The 14536-nt window shown below is 35.4% G+C and overlaps 1 protein-coding gene across 7 annotated transcripts in view; it reads right to left on the reverse strand.

Moving 5' to 3' along the window:
* Window positions 1–14536, reverse strand: part of ARMC8 (armadillo repeat containing 8) — a 103907-nt gene that overhangs the window by 43313 nt on the left and 46058 nt on the right. For all 7 annotated transcript variants that reach the window (XM_059065176.2, XM_067033717.1, XM_067033716.1 and 4 more), the window contains 6 exons: window positions 13340–13420; window positions 11264–11339; window positions 11077–11167; window positions 9308–9368; window positions 7076–7276; window positions 3959–4054 (listed from right to left, as the gene is read on the reverse strand). In XM_059065176.2, the coding sequence (XP_058921159.1) occupies window positions 3959–4054; window positions 7076–7276; window positions 9308–9368; window positions 11077–11167; window positions 11264–11339; window positions 13340–13420 (606 nt within the window). The remainder of the gene's footprint in view (window positions 1–3958; window positions 4055–7075; window positions 7277–9307; window positions 9369–11076; window positions 11168–11263; window positions 11340–13339; window positions 13421–14536) is intronic.

Raw genomic sequence — 14536 nt, forward strand, 5'->3', positions numbered from 1 at the left:
TTCATTTTTTCCATTCATCCATTCATTCTTCAAATATTGGTAAGTGCCAACTATGCACCCCATAGTATTGCAGATGCTGGGAATACAGTGAGGAACAAAATATAAAAAATCCCTGCCCTCATGGAGCTTACATTCTAGTTCCTCAAAAGGGATCTCTAGCTAAAATGTAAGTATTCAAAATCCAAGAGGAAAGCTTTCTGAAAAGCTCCATTAGTCAGATATCTCAAAGAAGCAAAGGCTACAATAAGTACTATATTTACATTTGTAACGTGTTTATTTTTATCAAAAATAAAAATAACATCCTGTTAAGTTTATTAATTTCCTTGAATTTTAATTTACATTTAAAATTTCTAATTTTCCTCAATTTACACTTCCTAGCTATTTCTGATAAATTCTACAAGCTCCTTGAAGAAAGTAAAAGAGAGACCATTCTTTTAAATTTCCAACCTAACTGACGATCAACAGGTACCAATCAAGGGATGGTCTTCAAAAAAGCAATTCTTTGTTATAAAACAATGGGCCTCACAATTATAGGACTGCTGTAATTTGCCACTGCTGCCTCTGCATGACTTAGCCAACTGACTGGGGTTTTGATTGAGATGCCAGTACTTAAAATAACTTGTTAGTTGTCTTAACTTTGTTACTGTCCCATTAACTGAACTTATGCTTCTTAGTAGGCATTACTATGTGGTAAAGACTACTATTAGAAACTATTGACTTTCCCTGCGGCAGAGATTACAGCTAATTTTTACCTGGCATTGCTGTCAGTGCAGTTACTGCTAATGTGCTCTGGACCCTTCTTTCACCGAGCTCTTAACTCCTGCTCTGCCCTTGCTTTCCCTAACCAAAATCCTTGAATTATTCTAAGTTTAATACGGCCAGGCCACATCTGTTGTCAAGGTGAGTGGTCCTTCATCTTTTCTTGGGCTTCTTCTCCCTTTTCATGTCACAGCCAATGGTAATGTTTTCCACTTTCACCGCAGGACTCTTTCCACCCTTTCACTGACAGGACACCACAGGAAATCAGGAAATTTGTAGATGTGCCACAGAGTGATAAAGGATGCCAAGCCTGGAATTAGGATACCAACTTTGCTCTGCACAGGATACAGAAAGATCCTGGTGTATTAAAGGAAATATCATTCTGTGTATGATTTCTGCATTTTCATTTCTGTATTTATCTCTCTGTATCCACACAACAATATTTATTGAGTGCTTATTAGGTTCCAGGGACTGTTTGTTATACAGGTGGTTTCTTTTAATGAGAACATACTAACACTGCTTCAAAGCAGGAGTGGCAAATCTCTGACCTACAGGTCATATTCAGTCTTCAGCTTCATTTTGTGTGGCCCAGAGAGAAGCTATTAAGAAATGAAATCACAGCAGGCCTTTTGCAGTCTTTACAAGCAATAAGATAGAGCCATAATTCCATGAAGAGAGGAGGCTTGTATCTTTCTCCTTTACTGCTGTGTATACCTCTCACTGTCTCTATCTCTTTGCTTTAGTTTTCTATTCATTCTGCCTGATTCCCGTAACTGGTCATAATCGGGCAATGGGATATATGTTACTTCCTATATTTACTGAATTACATTACCATTTTCAATTTAAAGGGCAGACCAACTGAACATTTCATACTTTTATCCTGGAATAAATAAGTCTTTTTGTTTGGCTGGGGGTTGGGGTGAGGGATGGGGTGGAAATAGGTCTATAGTCTTTGAAATTTCTTTCAGAGATTGTCCACTCATCAACTCAGTAAACTGAAATTCCATCTTGGCAAGTATAAGAATTGCATTAAAAAATAAAACAATAATAAACATTGTACTTCAAGAATCTACACCAAAAAAAGAAATACAATCAAAGTTAAGGCAGAAGTGTAAAAGGTAAATAAATATTTCATGGAGAAAGTAAATAAAAATCTATCCAAATAATTATTTCAACAAAAATAGAATAGAAATAAACGCATTCAAAGGAAGAGTTAACATTTATCATTTTTATACACTGAAAATAAAAATTCTCCACTCCTAAGAACCGTTTTCATGCAGATTTTATCACAAAATTACTTTATATTTTCCAATTTACAATTTCTCTCTTCAGTAGTTGCTATGAACTATAAATTATTCACTTGATTTCCCAGAAATTAAATATGTTCCTAAAAACTCTATATAATCCCCATTACATAGGCATACTATAGTATCTTTTCTTCAGCACACACAAAAAACTATAATAATTATAACTTAGTCTTTATTTGTTATCTTTCTACAGAAATTATCGGGATTAGCCTTACCAGGAAATTATACACATTATAAATACAAGTTTTAATAGACTACTGATCATCAGACTGTTACGTTATATTTCTAGAACACGATATCACAAATTAAAGTCATTAATTCCAAAACAATAGTTTATTAACAAAAAAGTACAAAGAAGTACAAATGGACATCCTATTTTCCCCCATTATGGTCCATCTATCTATCTCCCTTTCAGTCCATGGCATGGCCTTCTTCAGCTAAAAGATTGGGTAAAATACCTCTCCTCTTTCCATTGGGCCCTAATAAATACATGATGATTTGTTTGGGGATGGTTTAAGTTATACAGTCCATGTCAGTTAAAAAAAAAAGTTTTATCTATATGAATTGCCATAAAAGCCTCTTCCCTTGCAATACACCATGTACCTAAACTGAATGAAACATATGAACAACATTCATAAATCATGATTAGACATAGGGAAAATCATATCACTAGTATGTTTGCCTTGAAGTAACAGTTTACAAATGAAAGCTTAGAGGTGTCAAAAAGGATTTTCACAGATATTTACTAGAACACTTCAGGTCAAAAACATCTTGTTGACTGAACTAAATTGAGGTACATGGAAAACATTCAGCTTAGTTGTGTTTTCTGCACTGATTTTAAAGCAAAGCTACTTACATATCTAATCTTACTGATCAATCATACTGCTATTAATTTCAATTTTCTCCAAGAACGGTACAGTTTATTTCAATAAACCTACAGTTAATTCCATACTTCTCTTTCTACAAGCCCAAAGTACTTCTCTAAATCATGTTAAAGTCCCAATACTTCGTGATTTCTCTCACAAGGCTCCTTAAAGTACCAATGCAAGATGGGGAGATTTAGTAAACTGCCACATTCAGTAAATAATGCACAATTTGCTCTCTCTGCTACGGCTCATCAAGACAGAACATATGAATTAATTTACTGATGTTCCTAAAAGCCTTGTTTGTAATTTATTAGATAATACGGGTTTGTTTTGAGTAGTAAGCTCCAGGCTTTTGGTTTGTGGAGAGAGCCAGATCAGAGCTAACCACGATACTTACTCCCTGCTTAGAACTATTCTCATAAAGAACATGAGCTCAGTGTTGGACTAGGCTGTAATAACATAAGGTGCTATAGCAGTGACACATTTTTTGGGAGCTGGAAAATTCAGATGACCACTCACTAAACATAAAATCATTATTCCACAAAGATTTTATTCACATCGAACTTGCACAGTAGCAAAAAAAAAATCAAAACATAACTAAGCCACATATCAAAGAACAATATACAATAGAGATTTGAATTTCTCAATGATTGGAAAGTATTTCCATAAATAACATTTACAATTCTAGTGTTAGGTCTTTCAAGGTGTCTGAAGCTTCACAGTGCTAGAATTGATTTTTATCAGAACACATGCAAAAATGTGCAACACAATAATCCATATTAATGACACAAAAAAGCACGCCAGTTATTTGTCATTCCAGCACGGCCATGCCACTCTATGTTCTAAAAAACAAACAAACAACCCCCCAAATCCGGGTCCCATTCATTCTTCAATTATGCCTTTAGTCACTCTGTTTTATTATATTCAAACAGTCACTGTTAGTGCTCTTCACCACGACTTTCAGGTTGACGTCACTCCCTGCCTGCTGGCTGTCAGGACTGGGGGACGCCCCTCTCCCAGACTCACCTTCTTCCGGATGTCTTCATCGTTTGCTCCGAGAGAGGCATAGAGCTTGAATGCAGCCTGGCGAAGTTCGTGAGCATGCTTTAAGTCATGATCAAGCTATGGGAGGGAAAAAAAGATATGTTCCAACCCAGTCCACAAATTAAATTTTCAATAAAACTAATAAAGTAGAGTTGAAGAAAAAATATGTTGTAACAACTATGAACATATCAGTGCTGGTTATTTTGGGTTTCTGCTCACATATGACTGAGACCTTGCTGTGTCTGTGTCAACATGACCTGGAATTCTTGCAGTCTGCTTCTGTCTAAAATGTGACACTGGTATATGAAAAGCCTTTGTGAACCTTTGAGCGTTAAAAATTCAGTGTTTCTAGATGGTAGCTTTAGTGGCACTGGTGCTTGCTTGCAGCAGCTCTTTTTTTTTTGGCTGTGCCACACGGCACACAAGATCTTAGCTTCCCAACCAGGGATCGACCTCGTGTCCCCTGCAGTGGAAGCGCAGAGTCCCTGGACCACCAGGGAATTTCCCACTAACTCTTTGAAATGCTCTCAAAAACATGGCAGAAGAGCTTCCCTGGTGGCTAAGTCCAGTGGCTAAGACTCCACACTCCCAATGCAGGGGGCCTGGGTTCGATCCTTGGTCAGGGCACTAGATCACTAGATCCTACATGCTGCAACTAATTAATTAATTTAAACAAATAACAACAAAAAAAAGCACACTCAGGCCTTTCTAACCCCGGAATACAACTGATAACTTGAGTGCTGCTGCAACAGTATCTTTAGAAGGTTTTCCCAAACATTAACAGTGCTAACCAAAAGCTTTTAGAAGCAGGAAAACCTTTGTAAAATGCTTAATAAACAACAGACCATGGTAATCATTACTACCTGTCTATTATAGCTATCTGAGAATTATGTTCAGGGGGCTTTTTTGGGATAAATTTATTAAAATTACTTACTGGTATGAAACAATTAATGCTATCTTTTCATATGCATAACTGGCCTTCTCAGTTATCAATTCTTCCATATACCTGACTTATCACCAAACTACCATAAAAATAAAAGAGAAGCGTGTTCTCAGGACACTTTCAGTGACTAAATATGAACCAGTAAATATATAAGGCGTATCAGTAAATAATTTTATAACTAAGAGATATAACTTATCCAAATGATTACAACTTTTTCCAAATGAGTTGCCTTGGAAAGGTTCACCCTTATGCAAAGATGTAGGTGTTGTTCATAATATTCTGAGACCCTCTTTTGAACATTCCTAAAGAACTGAATGGCACACTAGCAAGAAAACCCTGACAATAATAACTTATTTTCATTGACTAAGAGAGTTTTAAGTTAACTGTCACTGGTGTGTGAAGAGGGGGAAATACAACTGGGTTACATCATTTAGAGTAATAACAACAACAAAAACTCCACAGTAAAAAACTAAAACTCAGTTGGGGTGGTTCGAAGGCAATTATTAAGAGTAGCTCCCCAAATATTTTGATCAAAGCAGGTACTGATGGTTTATGGGAGGAACCTCCCAATATACAACACTCATTTTGATGTGTAAGTTTTAAAATATCTATTCTTACGTCTTAACTACTTTCCAATCATAACATTTACTAGAATACTGACTTGGACTAAAATACCATGAAAATCACACATTTATTAACATGTAAAAAAGTCTCTCTTATGGGTCTCGTACCTATACTTGTATGTCAGAAACCACTGGATAATCCATCATCAAAAATAAAGACGACAAAACAAACTAATATTCAAGTTTAGGAGATTTTTTAAAAAGTTATTATTATTCCAGTTTTACTGTGATGGAAATAAAATGGAAAAACCCTAAGAAAAGGGATAATCTTCTATATACTAGATAAAATGTTTTGCACATGTGTAAGCTACACGTTCTTGTAACTATGTTTCCTCACTCGCATGTCCATCAAAGTGTTCTATTTGCCTTGCTGCGATGGTCAGCCAAGGGTGTTCATGAGGCTGTATTTAGGACCTGCTCATATGTCTTTTACTTTGAGTTCCTGTGTCAGTGAGCAAGTAGCCAGAGGGAAAACAGACAAGGCAGCTGCTTCAATATAACCTATCATTTCTACTAGAAAAACAATACTACTGAAGGAAGAGCAGGCACATAACTTTAATACATAAAGGGCAGTGTACATTAATACAAGTATCAATGGAAGTTATTTTAGGCCCTTTCTGAGACAGAGGAAAGTTATACCCTTAATAGTTTGTTTTATTTTCAGTGTTAAATGCCAAATGAACAGTTGCCTACCGGATGAAGTTTTTTGGAACTCAGGGGCATGGGAGAGGTCAAGAGAATAGTTTAAAAAAATTTACCATTGGGACCAGTGGCATCAAAAATACAGTCACATTTGTGAAACAGTACTGGTTATTATTTAGGAGGCAATGTTCTCTATACCATGACCTCCTTAAATAAACTTTCTCTGACAGAATATTTATCTCTCATGCTTAGAGAAGTGGATATGACAAACACGTTGAGAAAAACAAAGCCAAAAAGAATATCTACCTATTCTGAGGAACTTATAGTTTGAGAAAAAGTTAGCACAATTTGGTCCTTGATGGTCTCAAACTAGAGGTTAGATGGTGCTTTAGCTGTCACTAGCAGGCCCAAAGCACAGTATGAAACTGCAGAAAAGAAAGAAGAGATGGCAAAAATTAGAAGAAAAGGTAGCAAAAGAAAAAGACAGTGGCGGAGAGTAAAATAAAGCCACTCAGTCGCCTGGAACAAAAGATTACCCTTGTCCTAAAGAATGAGAATATAGTGACAAAGCTGATTCTGGGACTATCAATAGCATTAGATGACGTTGATATAATATCAATAACCAGCTTAGAGACCCCACTATTTTGGGGCTAGCTGGGAATTTGGGATGCAATTTTCTGATTATCTCCTTACTAAAAAACTTCTGACAATAAACATGAAACAAACTGGATTCAAAACTCATAAAGTGACATCATCTACATTACTAAAAGACTTCTTTATTTAAAATGGCTCTGAACTGTTAATTATCAATTGGTTCAAAAGTGGTGAACAGTAAGAAAATCTTTTTAAAAATCCCTCTCTTGAGCTGCTGAAAAGGAAAAGAGAACGTACCCTTTTAATATCAGTGATGGCACTCACAGAGCTGGGATACTTGAAATAATCAGCAAGCATGGCAATGAGGTGATCAGTAATGCTAGCAATTCTCTGTAGCTCAACATCTGGTTCAATCAGATAGGCGAGTGTCTCAGCTCCTTCAACTCTCTCCTCTAGTAACCTCTCCTTACTGCACATTCGAACCAAACAAGGCAATGTCTGGAAGGTAGTGATATTAATTATTTGCTTTTTGGTAAATGCAAAAGCATGATGGAGATCATACAGTAACTATATCAACCCAACAGTTTTTACTGGGAGTCATGTTTGTGATCAAATGTTTCAATAAAGACTTTCAGAGAATAAAAGTTTTTTTTGGAATGTAAAAACACACAAAATTCAGTGCATATTAGTCATTTACACTGGCACACTAAACTCCCATATAGTCAAAGCACATTAATATAAAGTCTGATTAGGCTTTTGTGATTGACAAGACTGAAGCTTTCTTGTACAACCTTACAAAAGACATTTAAGAATCCCTAATAAATCGTTTCTGATGCTCCTGCCCTGTCTATGTATTTATTTACCTAAAATACATCCAGCAGTTTAATTAGGAACGATTTTGCCTTAGAAAAAGTATGCTATCTTTTCCTTAATGAGTGTCATATAGCTGGGATGACTTTCAATTTTTGTTTAGAGTTTAATACTTACAGTTGCAAAAACAAAATACAGCTTTAAAAACTCAGTGATCTTCCCATTAGTCAGATTCTACCAGTTCTCCTGTAATCCAAGTGAAATGCATCAATCATAGTTCCTGAGTTCTCCAGAGAACTCCCTGGAATGACTGTGATATCTACTAGTCCAATTTTACTTCTAAGGTCCTTCAAAAACCTTGGCACTGGTCTTGGTAATTTATCTACATTAAGTTCTCAATAAAAATATCCCACGTTTATATTTCTAAGGCTGATGAATCAACTTTAAAGGATATGTGGAAATAGAAACCGAAACATCAGAATTACAGGAAGATTTCCTCTACAACCGGTCAACTATGCTTTGTTCTTTTCTAAGTTCCTATTATAGCTTGACCACAGAGTTTAGCACTTTATTGTTCACTGTTGATTTCTTATCAGGCTGGTTCCATCTTTTAAATAAGACCCTAAGCTTCCAAGAAGAAAGCCTATTCTTATTTTCCTTGGAACAGTTACTAACATTTATCAATACCATAAACTCATGGATTATTGAATTTAATGCTCACAACTACTACACAAAGAAGACACTATTAACCTAGTTTACCAATGAGAAAGGAAAGGAGGGGGAGAGCAGTTAAGTAAGGGCATGGAAGCCCTTAGCACTCTATGCAGTGCTATTTACTTAGGGGGTCCTCAGATCTCATTAAACTGTCTTGCTTCACCAAAGACTAAAGGAAACATTAATCTTCTTAATGTTCTTTTATCCTTGGGTTCATTTTGAACACTGATAATGAGATCTCACATACACAAAGTGACACACCATCAATTTACTCACAGTTGTTCTGTTCTTTATAACTAAAAGCTGTTTAATGTATTTAATATATTGTTAGTCTCAGTATCCCTTTGGGATAGATGAGCAGGAATTTTTGCTTCCATTTTCATAATTAGGAGTCTGAGGCACCACAAGAATAAGGGATGTGCCCAAGGCTACCAACCCAGTCAGTGGTGGAAGTGCTAAAAGGGGAATCCAGGTCTTAGGAGTTTTAAGGGCTAGTCTTTTATCTGGGCTTTTCTGAGTTCTAGTTGCATATGACACACCACAATAATGATGATTGCTTTCATGTGTTATTTACATATTCTTTCTCATTATGCTTTTTGATTATCTGCCATGTGGGTGAAATAAAGTCTTTATCTATAGAGTTAGTGAACTATTTGCTACAAAACTGTGCTGCAAACTTAATGAAAATCAAGGACTAAAATATATTTTCTATTTAACCTGAATTTTACACATTTTTATAATTTTTACATCCTTCTAATTACCATAAAAGTGAAAAAGGTTTGACAAGGAAAGATTTACTTTGACTTTCAAAACATATCTAAAACCAATTTTTTAAAACTACATGTCATCCCACTGAAAAGCATGGTGTTTTAATATTATTTCATGCTGTGCACACATACCATAGTGATAAATGTGTAAAAAGAAATAGGGATACAAATATTTATAGTCAACACTTATATGCCTGGATAATTTTCACATGTTTTTAGAAAGAATTAATTCGCTCACCTTTAATACTATACAGTTGTCATCTGTCCGAATTGCTCCAGCTCTACACATGTAAGTTAGACTGGAATAAGATGGCAGAAAGTAAGTTTTTGCTTGTGTTTTAAAGCCTTAAAAAAACCCCACCACCACCACCTACTTGCCTTTAAGATATTATGGGGGGGGGAAAAAAAGACAACTACTCTTACTTATCTTGAGGGAGAAGGTTTTGACACTCCCTTATCTGAGATTCTGTTAATTAAATAGTCAAAGAAAACTATCCGATATAGGCAGACAGTAAGCCAGAAGTTTTTAAAAATACCTACAAAATTGTTTTAAAAATAAGTGGCCGAATGAATGGGTAAACAATAAAGCAAGATGCTGGGCACAATGGAGTTCTCTACACTTTTCTCTATACTTTTTGTTTGAAATTTTCCATAATAAAAAGGAAAATATTTTTAAATAAAATATAAAGTTAACAAAGTATCTAAATTTAAATGAAGTTAAGTTGGGATATTTCAACTCCAATAGCAGTGGTAGAAGTATCACAGAAGAAGCAGTTAACTTGTAACACTTATAGCTATCCCTATTAGCTAAGATAGTTAAGATATTAACTAGTTACGATATTAATTAGTTAAGATATTAACTAACTAGTCAGAGGTTGCCAGTAGTGGCTTTGAGAATTAATTAGTGATTTGGCTCTACTGAAAAACAATTTACCTTCACAAATTATATCTGGCTGTGAATAAGAATACAATTACTTTCTATTCTCTAAGCAAGTACTGAACATTAAGCAATTAAGAAACTTAAATTAATGGATTTCCTTTTTGAATTAGATTCCTTTGGTAAGCTGGAGGGAAAAAAACCTAAAATACCCCATGTTCTGGCTTCTAGGGAAAGTTATAAACAAGTCAGTAAAACTCCTTACTTATACTGTAGGAGATGAATTCTTTATAGCTGTTATCATTATCTTAAGATTTGTTACTGCATTGTTTTTTGAAACCAGTTCCATGAGAGTATTACCTTACTAACAAAAAGGCAAATGCTCAGTTTTGAAGACAAAAAGGCAGACAAACAAAAAATACAAATCATATAAACAAACAGAAAACAATTCATGATGCAGGAGTGATTCACTGAAAACTCCTCATTCTGGCCAAAATATTAGAGAGCCACAGCTTCTTAAATACTGAAACTAAACCATTCACTTAGCACAGAACCCTACATAACAGATGTTAAACCTATCTGGCAATGTATTGATAATTACAGAATTAACATGTACTGAATGCTTACATGAGCCAGGAACTGTGCTAATAAGAAATTTACATAACTATCTTATAAATGATCACATCTCTATGAGGAATCTTTGTTTTGTTTTTCCAAAGATGAGGGAGTCACATTCTCTGAAATCATGCCTTGGTTATCAACTTTAACTAATTCTCACTATTTCTATATCTTTATGTTTTCCTGACATAATGCTTAGCATAATATGTGTTAGTTAAATCTGATCTAATTCTGTGCTATTTCAACTGAAATATAAGGAGAAGGGAATGTAATGAAGTAATTTTCTGTAGGTAGTCTTAGATGTTATAAGAAAGTTCTTGTTCTGCATGCTACTAGTAGTAAATTGAGTATAAAACTCACATCTATTTAAGAAGATATGAGATAATCTCATGACTTTCAAATTTCAAAATCCCAAAACAAGATGGGGATTGAAAGTGAGCTCATTAGGCTGTCCAAAAATACTCTAAATTGATAAAACACTGTCTTTCTTCCCACATTGTCTTGACCTTTACCATTTTGCTGATGTGAGCTGCATTTCAATGGGCTTATCCCTCTGTAACATCTTCACAAAAATTTGTGGTAACAATTCTCCATCAACCAAAACTAGAAATAAAACAAACAACAAGGATTAAGAAATTCTTTAAATCTACAAAGTTCATAAATTAAATTGTGTAGGTGCCACTGAAAGTTCCAGCCTACCATTTACCAGGGTCATCGATACCTGGGGGTTTTCAAAAGCTAAAACTGAGAAGCATTTCAGTGCCTGCATTCGAACCTGTAAAAATAAATGAACAAACAAAGCATTTATTTTAATTTTGCAAATATGAATTTTAATGTCTCAGAATCTAAACTCTTCTGAAGAAATAACTATTTAAATCTGCCTAAAGTACTAAAGGAAGGACTCAAGGGAATAAAAGTAAGACCTGTATATCTGAAGAGTACAGTAAGTTAAAATTATAAAAAGTTAAAATTAATTTTGAAATAATAGAAAAGAAAAAAAAAGGAGGAAGTAGAAACTAAAATGGAACTAGATAAATCCCTATTCAAATTTAAAAGAATGCTGTAAAAAATACAATGTTGGTAAGGCAAAGGGAACTTAATAACAATTACTAATTGCCTTTCAAGTGGGACATTTTTTCTTCCCAAATTACAAACCAGAGAACTGAAGAGAAGACCAAAAAAAAAAAAAAAAAAGAGTACTCTTGTAGTTGTGTATGGGATGGAGATGGGGATGGGGAGTGGGGGAAGAGAACAGGAGAGGAAAGAAAGTTATGATAAAAGTTCGAAAAGGACTAAACTAATTTAACTTTAGGAATACTTATGAATTATGTTACTATACCTCAAAACTAGGTAACTGGTCTGGGGTGATACCAAGGGCTCAAACTCTTGACCACATACAACATATTTTATAATTTGCAGGAGCTCCTATGAGAGCTGTTATTTTTTATTCTTTCTGTTCAGCTTTTATCAGATGACCTAATCCTCACTTCCACGCCTGAGTCTATATATGATGTTCTTCTGTGGAGCCTGAGATTGGCAGGATAGGTAGCTGAGGTGTGTAGAAGCTCTGTCCCTCACTTGGGCAATGCTCTGCAGCATAAGCACATGCCTACAGGTGGAACCTAGAATATGTTCATGACACTCTGACAGTGGAACAAACCTTGGCAAGAGTAATGTTACCAAAACCTTTTTCCTCTACAACCTGTAACTTGCCATAGTAGATAAGGAAGTCTAGTGTGGAAAAGAAAAGAAAGAAATGAAGGACTGAGGGAGTTAATGAAGCTAGAGGATGGAAAAGAATAAGAACAGTAAATCGCCACCCCGGCAACTGTTTCTTGACATACAAGTGCTGACTGGTCTCAGCCTACACACGGTACAGAGCAGAGGAAGCAGCTCTCAGTATATATGTCCTTCCCCTGCCTCTGGCTAGTTTCAAGCTGGTTCCATTCCCCACTCCTATTCTTGTGAGATCTTCACCAAGACCTAACTTTGGATGTCTGAGGTAGGGAAAACGTACATATTAGCAGGCCAGACCTGCAATAAAGCTAAGGACAAAAAGAGCAGACTAGGATCAGTGCAAATGGATAGCAGACAAAAATGACAGCTTCTCTGATTTACAGGAAATTCGTAGCATATTTAGTTCTAATGTGACACAATAAAGACAGTGTCCCAATATTTGTTACAACTTACCAGTTGGACAATAATGAAATGACCAAAGTTTTAACTAAATGCCTGATAGCATATCATGACACTGCTTATCTATATATAAAAGATAGTAACTGAAAACCCTTGACTTTTTAACTCAAAATACAAAACAGAACACATTTTAAATGTTGATGTATATGTGGGTATATGCTGTAAGTTTCAGTCCGTGTGGCTAAATAAAGGTTTCAAATAGGAAGTCCAAGGTCTTTCCTGTTATAGCAAGCCATTGCTCCTACATACTTCAAAGCATGACCTCACATGCAACTTTGGCACTGACACCATACCAGAAGAGACTACTAATGATCACAGGTAAAAATCAATAGGAACTTATACCACAATCATATCCTGAAGGAAAAAAAAAAAAAAAAAAGGCAAGGTGGATTTTTTTAAAGCACACTCTCTCTATAGGTAAAACAATGCCCCCATAACATTTTACTGATAAAATACTATTCTTGATCACAATATCTACCAAAGAAACAACAAAACATGCGTGCCTCTTTCCAGACCAAGACTCTAGAAACCCAAAATAAAGTATAAAAAAAAGTCTGGCCATAAGTTTTAACATCTTACTTTGTAAGATACTGAGGTTAGTAGGTGAGCAATATTCTGAACTGCACCATGATTAAATAAAATTGTTTGATGATCTGGACCCTGTAAGAAAAGAGAATATAATAATACATTAAGAAGAGTAATGATTCATTCCAATAAAACATTTACTTAAAATGGAGAAAACCACATTCACTACAATGTAGAATTTTTAGTTACCCATCTCCTGTATAAACCCATTCCCAAAAAGCAGGATAGACACTGTTTTCAGTCCTGCAAAGAGCTGTAATATCTTACCTCTCATCTCAGTTCCATAGAACTGCTGCCTCCTTACCTCCCTAAGTAAGGAAGGGGGCACAGAAGCTATCCTGGCATAGGCCCTCACACCATTACAGCAACAAAAGCACTCGAAATTTTGCATTTCATGTGCACACCCTTACCCTATGCCCACAGGAGACAGTGTAGTCATTCTTACAACTTAAGACTGATGACCTAGTCAGGGGAACTCTAAAACTAATTAATTACAAGAGAAGCTGGACCAGGTCCTAAGCTACCTCAACACATCTGGGAGGTTGGAGCAGTGGATGGTAGGAAACACAGCACTGCATAAGTGAGAAGTAAACATGTTTTAGTTCTCTTTCTCTCTCATTTCTCTTAAAATTACCACTTCTTAGAGTAAGAAAGTGACGTAATAGGAAAATTCAGGTATTTTATTTTTTACCAACTCTGTTTTCTGCTAATCAATTTACTGAAGATCTTCAAAATGGCACAAGCTAAAGATTAATGTAAGGCTTTGAATTTGCCAGTACTTAATTCACTTTTTTATGTCCCACCCATTCACTCAAATAATGAAAAGTCAATTAAAGCCAAGGCAAGGATGGTATTTCATGCTTATCATTATTTAGGAGAGGAAAGTGTAGCACCAAAAGGTAGGTTACCTATTTGAGTTCACCAGAGGAAACCAGTTCCTAGTCTAGAAAAAAAGCTCTCAAACCAACTTCTCCAACTCACTATTCAGCCAAGTTACAACTGTTTTGCAGATGCTCATCCTTTCTTGGACCAAAATATCCATCATTTGAAGTGGGAAGATTAGCATTCATACTTCTGAATAATAAAAGAGCCATACTCTATTTTATAGGCAACAAACCCCTAAACATTTTACATACTATTAAGAGCCCTTTAGGGACTTCCCTGGTGTTCCAGTGGGTAAGACTCTGCGCT

This window comes from Kogia breviceps, chromosome 5 (assembly GCF_026419965.1).
Source record: "Kogia breviceps isolate mKogBre1 chromosome 5, mKogBre1 haplotype 1, whole genome shotgun sequence".
In the NCBI taxonomy this organism is placed as follows: Eukaryota; Metazoa; Chordata; class Mammalia; order Artiodactyla; family Physeteridae; genus Kogia; species Kogia breviceps.